The following is a 16,721-nucleotide window of genomic DNA, read 5'->3' on the forward strand; positions in this document are numbered from 1 at the left end:
TCATGCCCTGCTAGATAGTTATTAATAATATCCCAGGTTAGAAATAAGTAAATTGAGGCTTGGAAGTTATGAACTTTCCCCCAAAATAAATAGCTGGCACCTGTCTGCAAGTAAAATCTGTCACATGAGCACATCTTTTCCTTTCCATCCTGCTTTACTGTGACTGAAACTGCTGTACATCATTGGGTTATGCTTGCTGGGGCAGAGTTTCAGAGGGGTAATGGCAATAACTTTATCCACAACCCACAATGCTCTGTGAATGACTTGTCACTGGGTGTTAGGGAGGAAGTTACTCCATCCATTCTCGTTTCATGAAAATTGAACACCAGTTAACAGACTGATATGTTTCTGCTGAATATGTCCATCTTTCATAGACTTCACTGATAAATTTCTCTAGGTATGTGGACAAAACTGATTAGGTTACTAGCAAATCCTCTTTAGCTCTTCTCTGGGTGAGACTCTAAAGATGCCTTTGCTGTGTATTTAGTTTAGTGCATTAGATATCAATTTAATGAGCTAAACTTGGGATCCAGAGGCTGTCCTTGCTAGCACTGCCAATGTCCAACATAGAGGCTAAGGAGATGCTCAGAAATGCCTCAAAATAAGTATCTCCATTGCTTGGCTTTGGGGATGAGTTCACAATAATCTTCATTCTTATGCTAATTAGTAAAAGAACTTATTTCTAAATAATTATTATTAAAGGACAAAAAATTATCTGTGATATTTCTAGGCTTTCATGCAACATAAGCCTACAAACTGAATTCTGCTATGACGTTCTTTCTTTACTATTTGATCAGAAATACTCACCAGTAGGTGATAATTATCTTCCACAAGTATACTCTCCACCCCTTCCCCTAACACTAATAAATACCCAAAGGGAGGCAGAAACTCATTCTTACAGAATGCGGTCTCTTCCTTTTTTATCACCCTAACACTTTTTTCCTAGTTCCTTTTCTCCAGTAGAGCTTCTTGGTTTGCCTTTGCAAATTTGGGAGTTCTACTCCCTGCCTTCTGTACTTGGCTCATGCTTGCTTACAAAGTACCTTTCACATAAAGGAGGCTGACCATCTCTTAGTTGATTACCAAGAAATGCAGACCTGCCAGTAGTGAGGCAGGAACGACGGATGCCAACCCACAGCAGGAGGCCTGAGTCCTAAACAGATAGAAAGTAGGAGGGCATTCTGTACTAAATTGACTAGCATTTGGCAAATATAGGGCTCACCCTAGCACAGCCGAGGCATTTGATATAAACAAAAAACAAAACAGAGTTTCCTTTAATAAGACATGAGAATGCCCAGAAACTTAGATGCCATGCACATGACCCCTTGTTCCCTCACAAAACAAACAAAAAGTAAAATGTATCTTCTCCATATTCCCCCAGGAACTTAACTTTCATAAGTGTAACAAGTATAATAGATGGTGAGCAAGCCTTATTATATTGTAATATGTGTGCTTGTATGTGTGTTCAAACTTCCTCTAGCTAAAGCTTGTTACTTAAAAAAAAAAAAAGTGAAATACATCGAAAAAAAAAGAAAGGAAGGAAGGAAGAAAAACTAACCTGTATCTCTTCCCTACCTACTAAAATTCCCTTGTTTAAAGAATGCTATTTATGGCTTAAACATTTAAAAATGTGGATTTTTCTTCTCCAATTTGGATAAGGAAAATATGTCACTTTGACTGTGACACAGCAACTTCTAACTGACACACTAGGAGGATAACCTGCTAGAAAAGGAGTTCCCCGTAGCCCGACATGGCCAGGGACAGGGCAAAGCTTGACCCTACCCAAGTTGAGGTGCAGGGCGAGCCTTCCTCTCTGGAGCTCCAGGGTGATGTGGTCTCCCCGTTGTCCTTCTCCATGGAAGAGGACCCCATCTCCTTGCATGCTCTTGAACTTTAGGGAAATCACATCTTTAAGAGTACTCATCAGCTTCTGATTGAACCTGTAGAGTAGGGAGCTTCGACCATCGAAGTCAGCAATGTCCGATTCTAGGCACAAAAAGAGAGAGGAAGGAAAATCAGTGCACATCCTCAAAATGTTCTCCCTCTTTCCTGTCTTAGCTGTTGTTCAATTAGTTGAAATATTCCTGACATCTATAGGGTACTGACTCAAGGGGAAACATATAGCCCAGACCCAGTGTAATTAGACTCAGGGGAAATATTCATTTAGAAGCAACCATCACATACTCAGAGTGAACTGATCATCTGTCTAGAAGTTAAACCTCTCATTAGTGATAGTCAGCTTTTGCTTGAGGGGACAAGATGAGAATACCACAAGTACCTTTGTCAGGCTATATTGTGTTAGATGCCTGGCTGTAATAGTCTCTCATCATTTATCCTCCTTATTAACTTGCTTCTGATAGTTAGAGTCATTTTCTCCCATCATCTCCAGTTCAAGGTCAGAGATGAAAAATATAGTTCATTATTTCAACCCTGATGGAAAAATGCAGTTTTCCTAGATGTGTGTTAAGAAAGAATCTGAGGTTTTACTTTAGGTTCCTTTAAGTTTCCTTTAGGTTTATGGTTTGAAGTAATTATGTATGGATGTGAGAGTTGGACTGTAAAGAAAGCTGAGCATTGAAGAATTCATGCTTTTGAACTGTGGTGTTGGAGAAGACTCTTGAAAGTCCCTTGGACTGCAAGGAGATCCAACCAGTCCATCCTAAGGGAAATCAGTCCTGAATATTCATTGGAAGGACTGATGCTGTAGCTGAAACTCTAATACTTTGGCCACCTGATGTGGCCAAAGAAGAACTAATTCATTGGAAAAGACCCTTATGCTGGGAAAGACTGAGGCAGGAGGAGAAGGAGACTACAGAGGATGAAATGGAGGTGCATCACCGACTTGATGGACATGAGTCTGAGCAAGCTCCAGGAGTTGGTGATGGACAGGGAAGCCTGGTGTGCTGCAGTCCATGGAGTTCCAAAGAGTTGTACACAACTGAGTGACTGAACTGAACTGAACTTACGGTAACTGGAAAATAATATTCAGTAAAAGTAGATTTACTATTTGAACAGAGAGGGCAAATATCTTGCATCCTTATCATGCCTGCCTTATCTTATGCTGATGATATGTATCATTTTCATTTTCATATAAAAATGAATATTCATTATTGTGAAAGCAAAAAAGGAAGTCCTGGTAATTATGATTTAGATAAGCTTATGTAGCAGATATGAATAACCATATCTGAAAATTATATGTCAAAAAACTAATAGAAATTTTCTTTTCCTTTTTTTATTGATGCATAATTGATCTACAACATTATATTAGCTTCAAGTGTACAACACAATGATTGCTGCTGTTGCTACTGCTGCTGCTGCTGCTGCTGCTAAGTCGCTTCAGTCGTGTCTGACTCTGTGTGACCCCAGAGACGGCAGCCCACCAGGCTCCCCCATCCCTGGGATTCTCCAGACAAGAACACTGCAGTGGGTTGCCATTTCCTTCTCCAATGCATGAAAGTGAAAAGTGAAAGTGAAGTCGCTCAGTCGTGTCCAACTGTTACCGACCCCATGGACTGCAGCCTACCAGGCTCCTCCACCCATGGGATTTTCCAGGCAAGAGGACTGGAGTGGGGTGCCACACAATGATTAGATATTTATATATATTGCAAAGTCAGCAGCACAAAAAGTGTATTTAACTTTTGTATTTTACATAGTTACAGAATTTTTTTCTTGTGACGAGAACTTTTAAGAACTACTATCTAAGCAGCTTTCAAATATGAGGAGTCTTACCTCACCAAAGAATATAGAAAGATGGCAAATAAGCATCTGAAAAGATGCTCCACATCACACATCACCTGAGAAATGCAAATTAAAATAATGCGGCACTGTTAAATGTACGCCCATTAGAATGGCCTAACCCTGAAACACCGACACCACCAAATGCTGAGGTAGGAAGATGTGGAGCAATAGGGAGTCTCATTCACTGAGAGATGGGACACGGAACAGTACAGCCACCATGGAAGACAGTTTGGTCGTTTCTTACGAAGCTAAATGTACTCTACTTATACCACCTAGCACTCTTACTCTGTTGTATTTACTCAAAAGAGTTGAAAACTTGAGTCCACACAAACACCTGCACACAGATGTTTACAGCAGCTTCAGTTATAATTGCCAAATCTTATAAACAACCAAAATACACTTCACCAGGTGAATGGATAACAAAACTGTGGTGCATTGAGATAACAGAATATTGCACAGCACTAAAAGGAAATGAACTGTCAAGCCGTGAAAAGAAAGAAACAAACAAAAACCTTAAATACATATTACTTAATGAAAAAATGTCAATCTGAAAATGCTACTCTATGAGTCCAGAAGCATTACATTCTAGGAAAAGCAAAACTATGGGACAGGAAAAAGATCAGTAGAGGCCAGGGGTTGATCAGAGGGAAAGAGGAATTGGCAGAGTGCAGAGGATTTCTAGGACAGTGAAAATACAGATACTGAAATGATAAGATGCATGCTATTATATGTTACTCTAAACTTACAGAATGTACAACACCAACAGTGAACTGTTGTAGAAGTCGGACCATCAAGAAACCAAGCACCACACTCGGAGAATTGGAGAATTCAGGTTTATTGTCCAAAAACCAAGCACCGCGCTCAGAAATTTGGAGAAACCAGGTTCATTACTCCAGTGCGCCCAGAGGAGTTAACTCTTCCAGCTCTGCGCCCAGAACAAAGGAGTTACAGAATTTTTATAGACAGTGCATGACCCCAGACTTTAGTGGATAGTGCTGTTAATAGGCAAGTTCAAATTAAGGGTCTCATGCACACAGAAACAGCAGTTAGGACACAGCAGGGGGATGCCTGACCTTTACACAAACATGGTTAAGCAGGATTACAGGGGTTGAGTAATTGACAAGGGTGAATGATGTAAGTTTCAGCTCAGTAGCCCCAGGACCCATCTTCTGCCCTTGTGGCTGGCCCGTAGTATTGGATATGCATTCAGAAGGCCACTGTCATCTTTCCAGTCTCCAATCTGTAGAGACCTGAGCTTTTTGGTGGGACCTCTGTCTTTATAAACTGGGACTCCCAGCAATTCACCCTGGACTAGGGGAAGGAGGAAAAGGGAGGGATGGATAGTCTCCAATACCATGCCCCCCACCAGTTGGCTGGTAAAATCAAATATGTGTTAGTCCCACAAATCCAATATAATCCTTCAGGAGCAGGCCAATGTCCTTCAGTAGACAAGTCATCCCATCAGGTCTTTAAATCAGGGAACCTTGCTAGAGGGTGAGGATTAGGCTCTGTATAGTTTGGGCTTTCCCATGTGACTTTGCAAGGAGCTAGCTGAGTTACAGGGCACCCCACTCCAGTAATCTTGCCTGGAAAATATCATGGACGGAGGAGCCTGGTAGGCTGCAGTCCACGGTGTCGCCAAGAGTCAGACACGACTGAACGACTTCACTTTCACTTTTCACTTTCATGCATTGGAGAAGGAAATGGCAACCCACTCCAGTGTTCATGCCTGGAGAATCCCAGGGACGGGAGAGCCTGGTGGGCTGCCGTCTATGGGGTTGCACAGAGTCAGACATGACTGAAGTGACTTAGCAGCACAGCAGCAGCTGAGTTACAGAAGCAGAATGAGCATGAGGTTATTTCTAGCTGGGTGAAAGTTTTTAAATTTTCCTCTTCAGAACCATAACGCAAAATGTGGACTTTGGGTGATTGTTTTTTGTCAGTGTAGGTTCATCAGCTGTAATAAATGTACCACTTTGATAGGGACACTGATAATGGGGGAGGGGGACTTGTATTTGTGAGAGCCAGGGGTATACTGGAAGTTTCTATACCTTCCTCTGTACTTTCCTTAATTCTGCTGTGAATGTAAACTGCTCTAAAAATAGCCTTTAAAATAAATAATAGTGATTCTTTGGAGGTGTTGTTATAGGTGTTTTTATATTTTCTATTCTTTTATCATAAAAACTTTTACAAAAAATATTTTATTACTTTTTTAATAGGAGAATGTTAAAGCTGTTTAATTACAGTTTAAAACAGATCCATTATATACCATCTTATGTGGGTGGGATGGTGGTGAATGGGTGTATGAAGGGGGTGAAATTATTCTTATTTGAAATTAACTACTTGATAAAACTCAATCTTTTTATTATTCACCAAGCAATTAAAACCCTCACCTTGAGCATACACAGTAATAAATTAAGTTTTTGCTTTTTTTTTTTTTGACCAAGGAGCTAGAAGTATCCTTTGGAAAGCTGAAATTTTGAAATGAAAATAAAAATGAAACCATACCTTTCTGGTAATTAATGTTAAAATACAGTTCCATAATTTATTCCTATGGAATAAAGTGGTTCTAACCAAGGTTGCTAATACACCTGAGACCCAAAAATGAAATAGTCCAGAGACAGAGGGATTCTCACCAATCCTCAACTTTCTCAGACCCTCTCCCCCATCACCCCATCAATGCTTCTACCTCTGTCCTCCGAAACCAGTCTCTACTAAAACCAAGTGGAGACTATAGACAGCAAGTTGGTATCAGTCAGAGAATAATAAGGATCATAATGTAGATAACAGCATGGATGTTAAACTGTGATGGCTGTAGCTTAACTGGGTCATGTTGGCAGCTCTATATCTTGAAGACTTGATATCCTCATCTATAAAATGGGGTAATTGCATCCTTCAGAGAAGACTGCTGTGAGCATCAAATGTGCTTATCCATATAAAGTGATAATGTATACAAAGGGATGCCATCATATCTGGCATGTTACTTGTGTTAAATCCTTAAGAGGGATTAGGAGTATTAACAGTGTTTAGGATACATGGAGGAACTTACATTCCTCCCCAGTCTACTCTTGTGGCTGACACCCCACTTTCTCACCTACAATAATGCTTTTCAATTTTTGAGTCAATGGTTTACTGCCCAGGGATGCAAGTTGGCCCCAAGTTTTCTGTTCTGCCATACTTCAAACTCTACTTGAAATTCCTTGTGTGCAGGTCTGCACCTGTGTCTTCCTGCTCTATTCTGAAACCTCCCCCTTGGCTCTGCACCAGACTCTGGATTAGGAACTGAGTCCTTAGGAGCCTAGTGCTGAGTGAGGGGACATGGCACATACAACTGGTGAGCCATGACACTAATATGGCACATTGTGAGCTAAAATAGAAGGGTACGCCCACTGCAATGGGAACAGTATGAAGTTCAAACATTGTATATGACTCTGAGAGTGGGGTGATTTCTGACATGAATAAGCATGCATTTCTGAGTTACTATTGAAAAGACATGCCTTGATCTAATTGTTTCATGAGAAATTTGGAAAACTTTCAAGAAGATATGCTCAAGTCGTTTATTAAGATTCCAGGAACAATCAGAAGGGAAGAGGTATTGCCCTTCCCCACCCCTCACCCCCTGCTTCCCAGCCTTCATGCCACGTCTTATTGCCTGGAGGCCAAAACAGCCTGGAAGGGGGCCCAACAGTGATGGCAGTAATATTGCTGAGGGGAGAAGACTCTTCCTTTCTCCACTCCATGGCACTATCTCTTTTCCAATTCATCCCAGCATTCATGATCTGCAATTCAATCCTTCAGATATCTAGCTAATCTAGGGACTTTATCAATGCTATAAGTGGTGATGACATAGGTTACTTCTAAGAAAATATATCTTCATGTTGCCACGAGATCTTAAGAAAACTGAATTGATCAATAGGGCAGGAAAAAAGAAAATATTGTTGAAGTCTCACAGACCTGGGTTTCAAATCTGGTTTTGCTATTTACTAGCTGGGGGACTTGAGACAACTTTCTTGACTTCTCCAAGCTTCAAGGTCATATTTGTACAATAGAGCTAAGAGAAACTTACTCTAAAAGGCTCTACAAGAATTACATAAATCATTCTTGGAAATGAAGAGTCACTCAATATTTTACTCCCTAATTCCATTATTAATCCAAAGCCATTGCTGCAATGGTAAAGATCTGAAGCATGATGTGAAGATGGTATGAAGAGTATGGTATAAAGGAAATCTGAGATTGGGGTTCAGTATGCCTCACATTGCATTGAGCAGACATTTATCCAAGCCTTCATCACTATCCATATTCTCACAATAGCCTTATAACTGCCCAGCTAGACTCAACCTCTGCAACCTCCCTTTGAACCATTCTGTCAATTTCCCATTCCATTTGCTAAAGCCCTTCAGTAAACCCCCTTTGCACAAAAATTAAATTCTACCTGTCTCAGGTCCGTCTAGTCAAAGCTATGGTTTTTCCAGTGGTCATGTATGAATGTGAGAGCTGGACTATAAAGAAAGCTGAGTGCTGAAGAGTTGATGCTTTTGAACTGTGGTGTTGGAGAAGACTCCTGAGAGCCCTTTGGACTGCAAGGAGATCCAACCAGTCCATCCTAAAGGAGACCAGGCCTGGATGTTCATTGGAAGGACTGATGTTGAAGCTGAAACTCCAATACTTTGGCCACCTGATGCGAAGAGCTGATTCATTTGAAAAGACCTTGATGCTGGGAAAGATTGAGGGCAGAGGAGAAGGGGTTAACAGAGGATGAGATGGTTGAATGGCATCACGGACTCAATGGACATGGGTTTGGGTAGACTCCGGGAGTTGGTGATGGACAGGGAGTCCTGGCGTGCTGCAGTTCACAGAGTCGCTAAGAGTCGGACATGACTGAGTGACTGAACTGAACGGTCTCTGTCCTCCTTTCTCCCCTCATCCACTACTTCTCCCCACAACCTTCATCCTACTCCAAGTCTGTGTGTGTGTGTGTGTGTGTGTGTGTGATATGCATGCATGTCTATATTGAAGGACATAGGAACATGTATAGAACACACACTCTGAGCCCTGTAATGCTCTAAATGCTTTTTGTGCTTGAATTTATTTAATCGTATCAATCACCTATTGGTGATTGGGAAGAGTAAATAATAGGGAAGAACAAATCTGACGCCCTGTTAGATTTGTTTCTTTTACCTTTGCATTCTAGTGCTTTTGTTTTAAGAATGTTGGCTATAGCCTGACATATCCAGCATAGTCCATTTTTAAGACTCTGGTCTTAAAGGGTGTAACATCTTTCCATTCACACAGAGGTAAAAAGTTGCAAAACAGAGAATAACATTTGTCTTGGGGCTTCCTTGGTGGCTCAGAGGTTAAAGTGTCTATGTGCAATGCGGGAGACCTGGGTTCGATCCCTGGGTCAGGAAGATCCCCTGGAGAAGGAAATGGCAACCCACTCCAGTATTCTTGCCTGGAGAATCCCATGGGTGGAGGAGCCTGGTGGGCTACAGTCCACGGGGTCGCAAAGAGTCCGACATGACTGAGCGACTTCAAGATGGAGATTTAAAGGAACATCTTGACCTGACCTACAGGACAGCTGCAAGAACAAAGGATTCTGACAAAGTTTGCAACAATGAACCACACCTCTCCCTCACCTTGCCTTTTAAAATGCTTTTCAGTTCAGTTCAGTTGCTCAGTCATGTCCAACTCTTTGCAATCCCATGAATCACAGCACGCCAGGCTTCCCTGTCCATCACCAACTCCCAGAGTTTACTCAAACTCATGTCCATCGAGTCGGTGATGCCATCCAAACATCTCATCCTCTGTCGTCCCCTTCTCCTCCTGCCCCCAATCCCTCCCAGCATCAGGGTCTTTTCCAATAAGTCAACTCTTTGCATCAGGTGGCCAAAGTATTGGAGTTTCAGCCTCAGCATCAGTCCTTCCAGTGAACACCCAGGACTGGTCTCCTTTAGGATGGACTGGTTGGATCTCCTTGCAGTCCAAGGGACTCGCAAGAATCTTCTCCAACACCATGGTTTAAAAGCATCAATTCTTCAGTGCTCACCTTTCTTCACAGTCAAACTCTCACATCCATACATGACCGTTGGAAAAACCATAGCCTTGACTAAACCTTTGTTGGCAAAGTATTATCTCTGCTTTTTAATATGCTATCTAGGTTGGTCATAACTTTCCTTCCAAGGAGCAAAAGTCTTTTAATTTCATGGCTGCAATCACCATCTGCAGTGATTTTGGAGCCCAGAAAAATAAAGTCTGACACTGTTTCCACTGTTTGCCCATCTATTTCCCATAAAGTGATGGGACCAGATGCCATGATCTTAGTTTTCTGAATGTTGAGCTTTAAGCCAACATTTTCACTCTCCACTTTCACTTTCATCAAGAGGCTCTTTAGTTCCTCTTCACTTTCTGCCATAAGGGTGGTGTCATCTGCATGTCTGAGGTTATTGATATTTCTCCCGGCAATCTTGATTCCAGTTTGTGCTTCTTCCAGCCCAGTGTTTCTCATGATGTACTCTGTGTATAAGTTAAATAAGCAGGGTGACAATATACAGCCTTGACGTACCCCTTTTCCTATTTGGAACCAGTCTGTTGTTCCATGTCCAGTTCTAGCTGTTGCTTCCTGACCTGCATACAGGTTTCTCAAGAGGCAGGTCAGGTGGTCTGGTATTCCCATCTCTTTAAGAATTTTCCACAGTTTATTGTGATCCACACCGTCAAAGGCTTTGGCATAGTCAGTAAAGCAGAACTAGATGTTTTTCTGGAACTCTCTTGCTTTTTCGATGATCCAGGTTTACTTGAAGGTTTCAGGGAACTGGGAGGTTTCTGGGCACAAGCCACTCATCTCCTTGCATGTCCCTGATATACATCTTTTCTCTGCTCCCGACTTCATCATTTCAGTTTGTTTGGCCTCACTGTGCATTAGGCACTTGAACTTGTGTTCAGTAACACTATGAGGAACACACTATTTTTATTATTGCTATTTTACAAGTGAGGACACTATGGCACAAGGAACACATAGTTAGTAAGTGGCAGAGCTGGAAATCCAAACAACCCATTGGGACTTAGGCTTACTTTTTGTGTGCTGAGAACCTTCCCGAGTGCCGCCCCTCTCTGGCTGATGCTTTGACATGTGGCTCATTAGTCTGGTGCTTAGCCCTTCCCTTAGCAGCTTCCTCCCACAAGTTAGTCTTCCACTGAGCACACTGCCACTCTCTTGGATAATTCACCTCCCAACCAGATTGTGACACGTAGTTGCTTCCAGATGTGTTTACTCTCCTGTTCTCCAGCAGGACAGTCAATCCCTTGGCAAGAGGGTTCAGATGTGTATAAATCACCTCATTAATTCAGAACCCAGAATTTCATGTGAACTGATTTAGGGACCTAGTGCAGTACCTACGCCTGAGGGCAATGCTGTCAGTTGTCCCCTGACTTCCTCTCCTGTGACCTGCCCCCATCCTACAAGAGCCAGGCTACCCATTCACACTCGAAGCATTTGTTTCTCTGGAGGCACTCAGTCACGATTCCTGAGTTCTTCACAAATGCTCTTTATAACAAAGATAAGAGTCCCCTGTTAGAGAGTTCAGAAGTGTGACAGGTTTTCTCTTAACACCACTGAAGACCAATGAGAGAAACACTTCGGCAGTCCAAGATAACTCAAATACCCTGAACCTTTGCAATGTTAGTCAAGTCTCATGCAAAATGCACCAGCCATTTCAGAGATGGAGAAATCACATTAAAAAATGTGTTTAAGAAGGATTAGAGATTTCTCCACTGAAAAGCTAATAATTCCTCCAGACACAAGAGAATTAAGCATTCAGATTCCCAACTTCACTTGGCTATCACAGATTTAACATATATATAAAAAAAAAGGCCCATCATTTTACAGTGCTGCTCTTAAGAGCAAAGAAGGCAATGGCACTCCACTCCAGTACTCTTGCTTGGAAAATCCCATGGACGGAGGAGCCTGGTAGGCTGCAGTCCATGGGGTCGCTGAGGGTCGGACACGACTGAGTGACTTCACTTTCACTTTTCACTTTCATGCATTGGAGAAGGAAATGGCAACCCACTCCAGTGTTCTTGCCTGGAGAATCCCAGGGATGGGGGAGCCTGGTGGGCTGCCGTCTATGGGATCTCACAGAGTCGGACACGACTAAAGTGACTCAGCAGCGGCAGATCTTAAGAGAAACAATTCTATTATATACTGGACTTTCCTGAATAGATACTATGGTAACCACCTTGTCCTAATATTCTCCTTTGGTATTAATTTGCACCATGAGATCTCGTTATGAAGATCTATATCTTCATTCATGTTTTACACATGTCTTGAAGCAAGATGCTCTTTAACAATATGAAAAAAAGAAACAGGATAAAATGAAGAAAGCATTGAAAGATGCATAAAGGTTAGAGAAGGATCCTACTGGCAGATGAAGTGTGTGATCACCTCAGAGTATAGTTTTAAGAGCACTGAGAAAATAACTGACAAAACTAAGTATATCCTCTGCACTCTCTGTCACAGCTTTTCTAAGCCACTCGTACAGATTTCTTCATTTGGATTAGCAATCCTTTCTCCAGGGGAAAAAGAAACTAATTAGCATATTTTGCCTAATTTAATGTTCCTCTTAACAGCCTTAGGAGGTTCATATTTTTCCCCATTTGTAAAAAGGAGAAGCTAAAGCTTGGGAAGATTACATACCCTGCCACAAGACATACACACGGTAATAAGTTGTTTGACACAGAAGTCCTAAATGTTTCCTCATTAGAAAGTGGGGTGTCGGTGTGAGGATTATGACATGAAACACCTCATGGACAGGGAGACCGTGCATGACTCTGGTCCAGGAAGAATCAGGCATGCCTGCAGAATGTATGTATGAGTGAGTGTATAAGGAAGAAGATGCCCATTTAAGGAAAGATGAATGGGGGTTTTTTCCTTACAGGTTGATATTAATTTCCTCACGGCCTCTGCTCTTTTTGCCTTTGCTCCTTTACTCACAGACCAAGTTCCATCAGAACAACAGTTCTTGGCTTTTTAAGGGTAGATATGTAATGTCCTCCCCACCCTCATTACCTCCACTAAGCTTGAGCCTCTTACTCTGGTTGATTTGGGGGTCTCACTTCACCCAGACATTCTCGTATTTGAACCTTTATTGAGACCCCCTCCACATGGTGAGGTCCATGTTCAGCACAGGTGGATAGCGATGAAATCAATAGAGGTCCCTGGTCTCAAAGGCTAAGCTGGAGGCAGTGCTACACGATTACACATTCCTGGGAAGGGACTGAGCACTTGGTGCTGAAGAAGTCTAAAGGAGTGATGTTCAATCCTCTCCAGCTGGAGATAATACTTCTCCCTAGTCCTATGCATCCTAGGGATGCATAGAAGTTAGGCAGGTGAGGTATGTGTAAACATCATTGCCAACAGAAAGAAGGAGGTTCCTGTTTCAGAGGGTCAGATCTCCGATCCACAAAGATTCCAACTTGCTGGACCAGTTATTCCAGAGGTGTGCTCTCTGCACCTGTAGCCTTGGTATCCCCAGGGAGCTTCTTAGAAGTACACGATTTAGGATATCATTGCAGACCTATGGAATTAGAGACTCTGGGCTTAGGACCTAGAGATTTGCATGTTTTCAAGCCCTCTAGGTGAGTCTGATGCTCACTGAAGTTTGAGACCCTCTGGGCTAAAAGGAAGCTAGGAGAGTAGGGATGCAAGAGGCTGGGAAGAGAGTCAGGGGTTTTACAATGGAGGATCCTATTAACAATTAAATAATGAGTTTTAATGGGACCTTGAGATCAATGGAGAAATAACTGTTAAAGTATTAAAAATAAGGAACATGCATGGCCAGTTGGGCTTTTAGAAAGAACTCTCTGGATTTTATAAAATTCTTCCATAGTATTTATTTGGTCAGTGCACATTCCAACCCTAACTACCTAAACCTCTCCCTCAGTGGAATTACCCAATTTCATTGTCTCCTGCCAAAGTGACAAAGCCCTAATGTGGTCTTTTGAGTGTTCTTTTTTCCTTTTTCCTGCCCTTAATACATGATGACCACTCATCAGAGTTCCTTTTTTTACCTACAATGCCAACCAGAACACAGCTGTTAGATATTTGCTTCCTGCAGCGGACCATTCTCCGTCATCCTGAAAATCGATTTTTAGAATCTCATTAAAATGAACTCAATTTGTGGTTTGATAAGATGGTCATACACTGGCAGATTTTGCTAGAATATTAAGGTTAGGTCGATTGTGAATCTGAGGAGTCTTTAGGATAAGGGCAGCTCCTCCAGCTCACAAACCTCTCCTTTTAGGTCAAGATAAATCCACATTCACTCCCCTCCATTGCAGCAGTACTGAGAAATGCCAGTGTTTGGCCGACTTCCCATGAGACCATAATTGCTGACCCAGCTGTCATAGCTTGTTGTCAGAGAAAGACAAAGTTCTGGAGGCATATTCTGGCATGTTTGATGGATGTTGGTAGCTTGTCAACAAACCAGCTAAAAAAAGGATTCCACTGAATAAAAGATTCCGAGCTTGAATCCTCAAGTGAGCTGAGAAGGATTCTCATGTGGGCTTGTGACATGGAGTCTATTTTCTTACAAGAAGGAAAGCTGGAACTCAAAGTTGACAAGAGAAACCATTGATTCATTCTGAGAAAATCAGTGTGTCTCAGACTCTGGGGCTGTTTGCAGTAACCATGATTTTCAACACAATTACAGTTTGAAGCCTTATCTCATGATACTTTATATAAAAAAAGTGATTATTATTCAGACCATACACTTGCACTGAATACTTGAGGGCTTTGATTAGCAATCTACAGACCACAGAGGTTTCCACAGTCAACTCACATTTACAGAGATCCTCCACCAACTCTGTGACTTTTACAGGCCTTATCAGAAGCCCATGATAACATCAGATGAACTGTGAAAACAGTGTAAGTTTCCAAAACTGACTGTGACAATTCCTAAGAATAGCTTTTCTTACAGAATTTCTGATGTGTCTGTGCATGAGAGTAGTTTGGGGAAAAAAAAAAAAAAAAGGTCCTAAGAAGACAACATAAAAAAAAAACAGTCAGTACACAAAACAAAATAGAAACTTTAAATTCCAATCCTAACTTTAGTGGATACACTGACAGTCATACTTGCCTTCTTAAAATGTTTTTTGGCTGGCTTACACTTGTAGACAGTTCTTGGAATAAGGAAGAACAAAACTGACTCCACATTGGATATTTCTTTAACTTTAAACTTCGCATTCTATATTGCTCTTGCTACAAGCTAATCACTAAAGGAATGTTGCCTATAGCTTAAAGTGTACATAATGGCCCATCTCTGGGAACTCTGCCTGCCATGGCTGAGCTCCTTTGTTTAAGCTCATACTCTGACCAGCCCACCAGTGAATGGCTGCAGGAAGGAAGAAATTAACACATCCACTCTGGAATCTGGCTGGAACCAGAAAATATTTGCAACAACTTATTACTTTTTTATGATACCTCCTGACCTCCTGCTCTTTGTCATAAATAAAACTAGCATCCAAACCTGGGCAAGATGATTTTTGGGGGTAGTCCCCTGTCTTCTGGATCTGCTGGCTTTCTGAATAAAGGCTCTATACTTTGCCCTGTTACTCATCTCTCAATATATTGGCCTGTGATGCAGAGAGCAGTATGAGCTTGGACTCAGTAACACTCAGCATACCTAAAATTTGCATTTCCACTGAGCTCTTCACTAGTAATGCTGTGCTTAGTCACTCAGTTTTGTTCAACTCTTTGTGACCCCATGGACTGTAACCCGCCAGGCTCCTCTGTCAATAGGGATTCTCAGGCAAGAATACTGGAGAGAGTTGCCATGCCCTCCTTGAAGGGATCTTCCCAACCCAGGGATCAAACCTAGGTTTTCTGCATTGCAGGTGGATTCTTTACCATCTGAGCCACCAGGGAAGCCAACTACAAGACTAAACTGAAATAATGTATTTATTTTAGGGAACTTCCAAAGTAATAGAAATCCTTCCATTGTTTATTCTTAAGTTCACTGGGCATGTTCTTTATTCTCTTTGGTCTCTGTGCTAAACTGTGAGATGCAAAATCATTGCCACATGAACTGTCCTATTCAGCAATCAGACACAGTAACACTGACAAAGCAAATGAATCTCTCTGGTGGTACAGGACACAACAAAGCAAAGCATAATTATAGTCCCTACAATTGTTTAATAACAAAGAGGGGGAGTGAACAGGGGAACAGATAACAAAACTGAGATGACAAGCATGGACTAGAATCATATGGAATGGGCTGGGACATGTGGCCACCCCAAGGCAGACAGGTTGAAAGGTTTAAGCAGAGGGATCAGTTCAGTCGCTCAGTTATGTCCGACTCTTTGCGACCCCATGAATCGCAGCACACCATGCCTCCCTGTCCATCACCAACTCCCGGAGTTTACTCAAACTCATCTCCATCCAGTCGATGATAAGGTTCCATAAATCCTAGTCACAAGTTCACAGAAGAAAGGATCAAAGCAAAGGCTGCTATTGCACAGAGAACCCTTGTGAAAAGAGCATAATTCACTTGTGAGCTGCTTCTGTTGCTTCACATGATCACCAGTGGCCCTCAGCCACACACATAACAGGGAAGAACACATCTGATCCCATATTAGGTTTATTTCTTTTAATCTTTGTATTCTATTGACTCTGTTTCAAGTTAAAAATGTTGCATATAGCCTGAAATGCATAGGAGAGCCCATTTTCAAGGCTCTGACCTTTAAGGGTATAATATTTTTTGATTCATATAGAGAAAGAAAGTTACAGGAGTATTATTACCTGACTTAAGTGAACAGCTGCACGAATAAAGAATTCCCATGCCAGGAAATTTGCCACAACTAAGCACACCTCTCCTTCATCTTGCCTTTAAAAAGGCTTTGCTGAAACCCTCTGGGGAGTCCAGAGATTTTTTGTGTGTGTGCTTGAGCCTCCATTCTCCTTGTGGTCCTACAATAAAACATTCTCTGTG

At 41.8% G+C, this 16,721-nt stretch overlaps 1 protein-coding gene across 1 annotated transcript in view; it reads right to left on the reverse strand.

Moving 5' to 3' along the window:
- The window catches only part of LOC147378137 (contactin-associated protein-like 5), a 100,852-nt gene that overhangs the window by 63,383 nt on the left and 20,748 nt on the right, over positions 1–16,721 (reverse strand). The window contains exon 2 of the mRNA XM_086323723.1: positions 1,783–1,986. Within this exon, the coding sequence (XP_086179849.1) occupies positions 1,783–1,986 (204 nt within the window). The remainder of the gene's footprint in view (positions 1–1,782; positions 1,987–16,721) is intronic.

The sequence above is a fragment of the Bos grunniens genome, chromosome 2 (genome assembly GCF_055505025.1).
Source record: "Bos grunniens cultivar Pamir isolate PY7600 chromosome 2, Bosgru_T2T1.0, whole genome shotgun sequence".
NCBI classification, from domain to species: domain Eukaryota; kingdom Metazoa; phylum Chordata; class Mammalia; order Artiodactyla; family Bovidae; genus Bos; species Bos grunniens.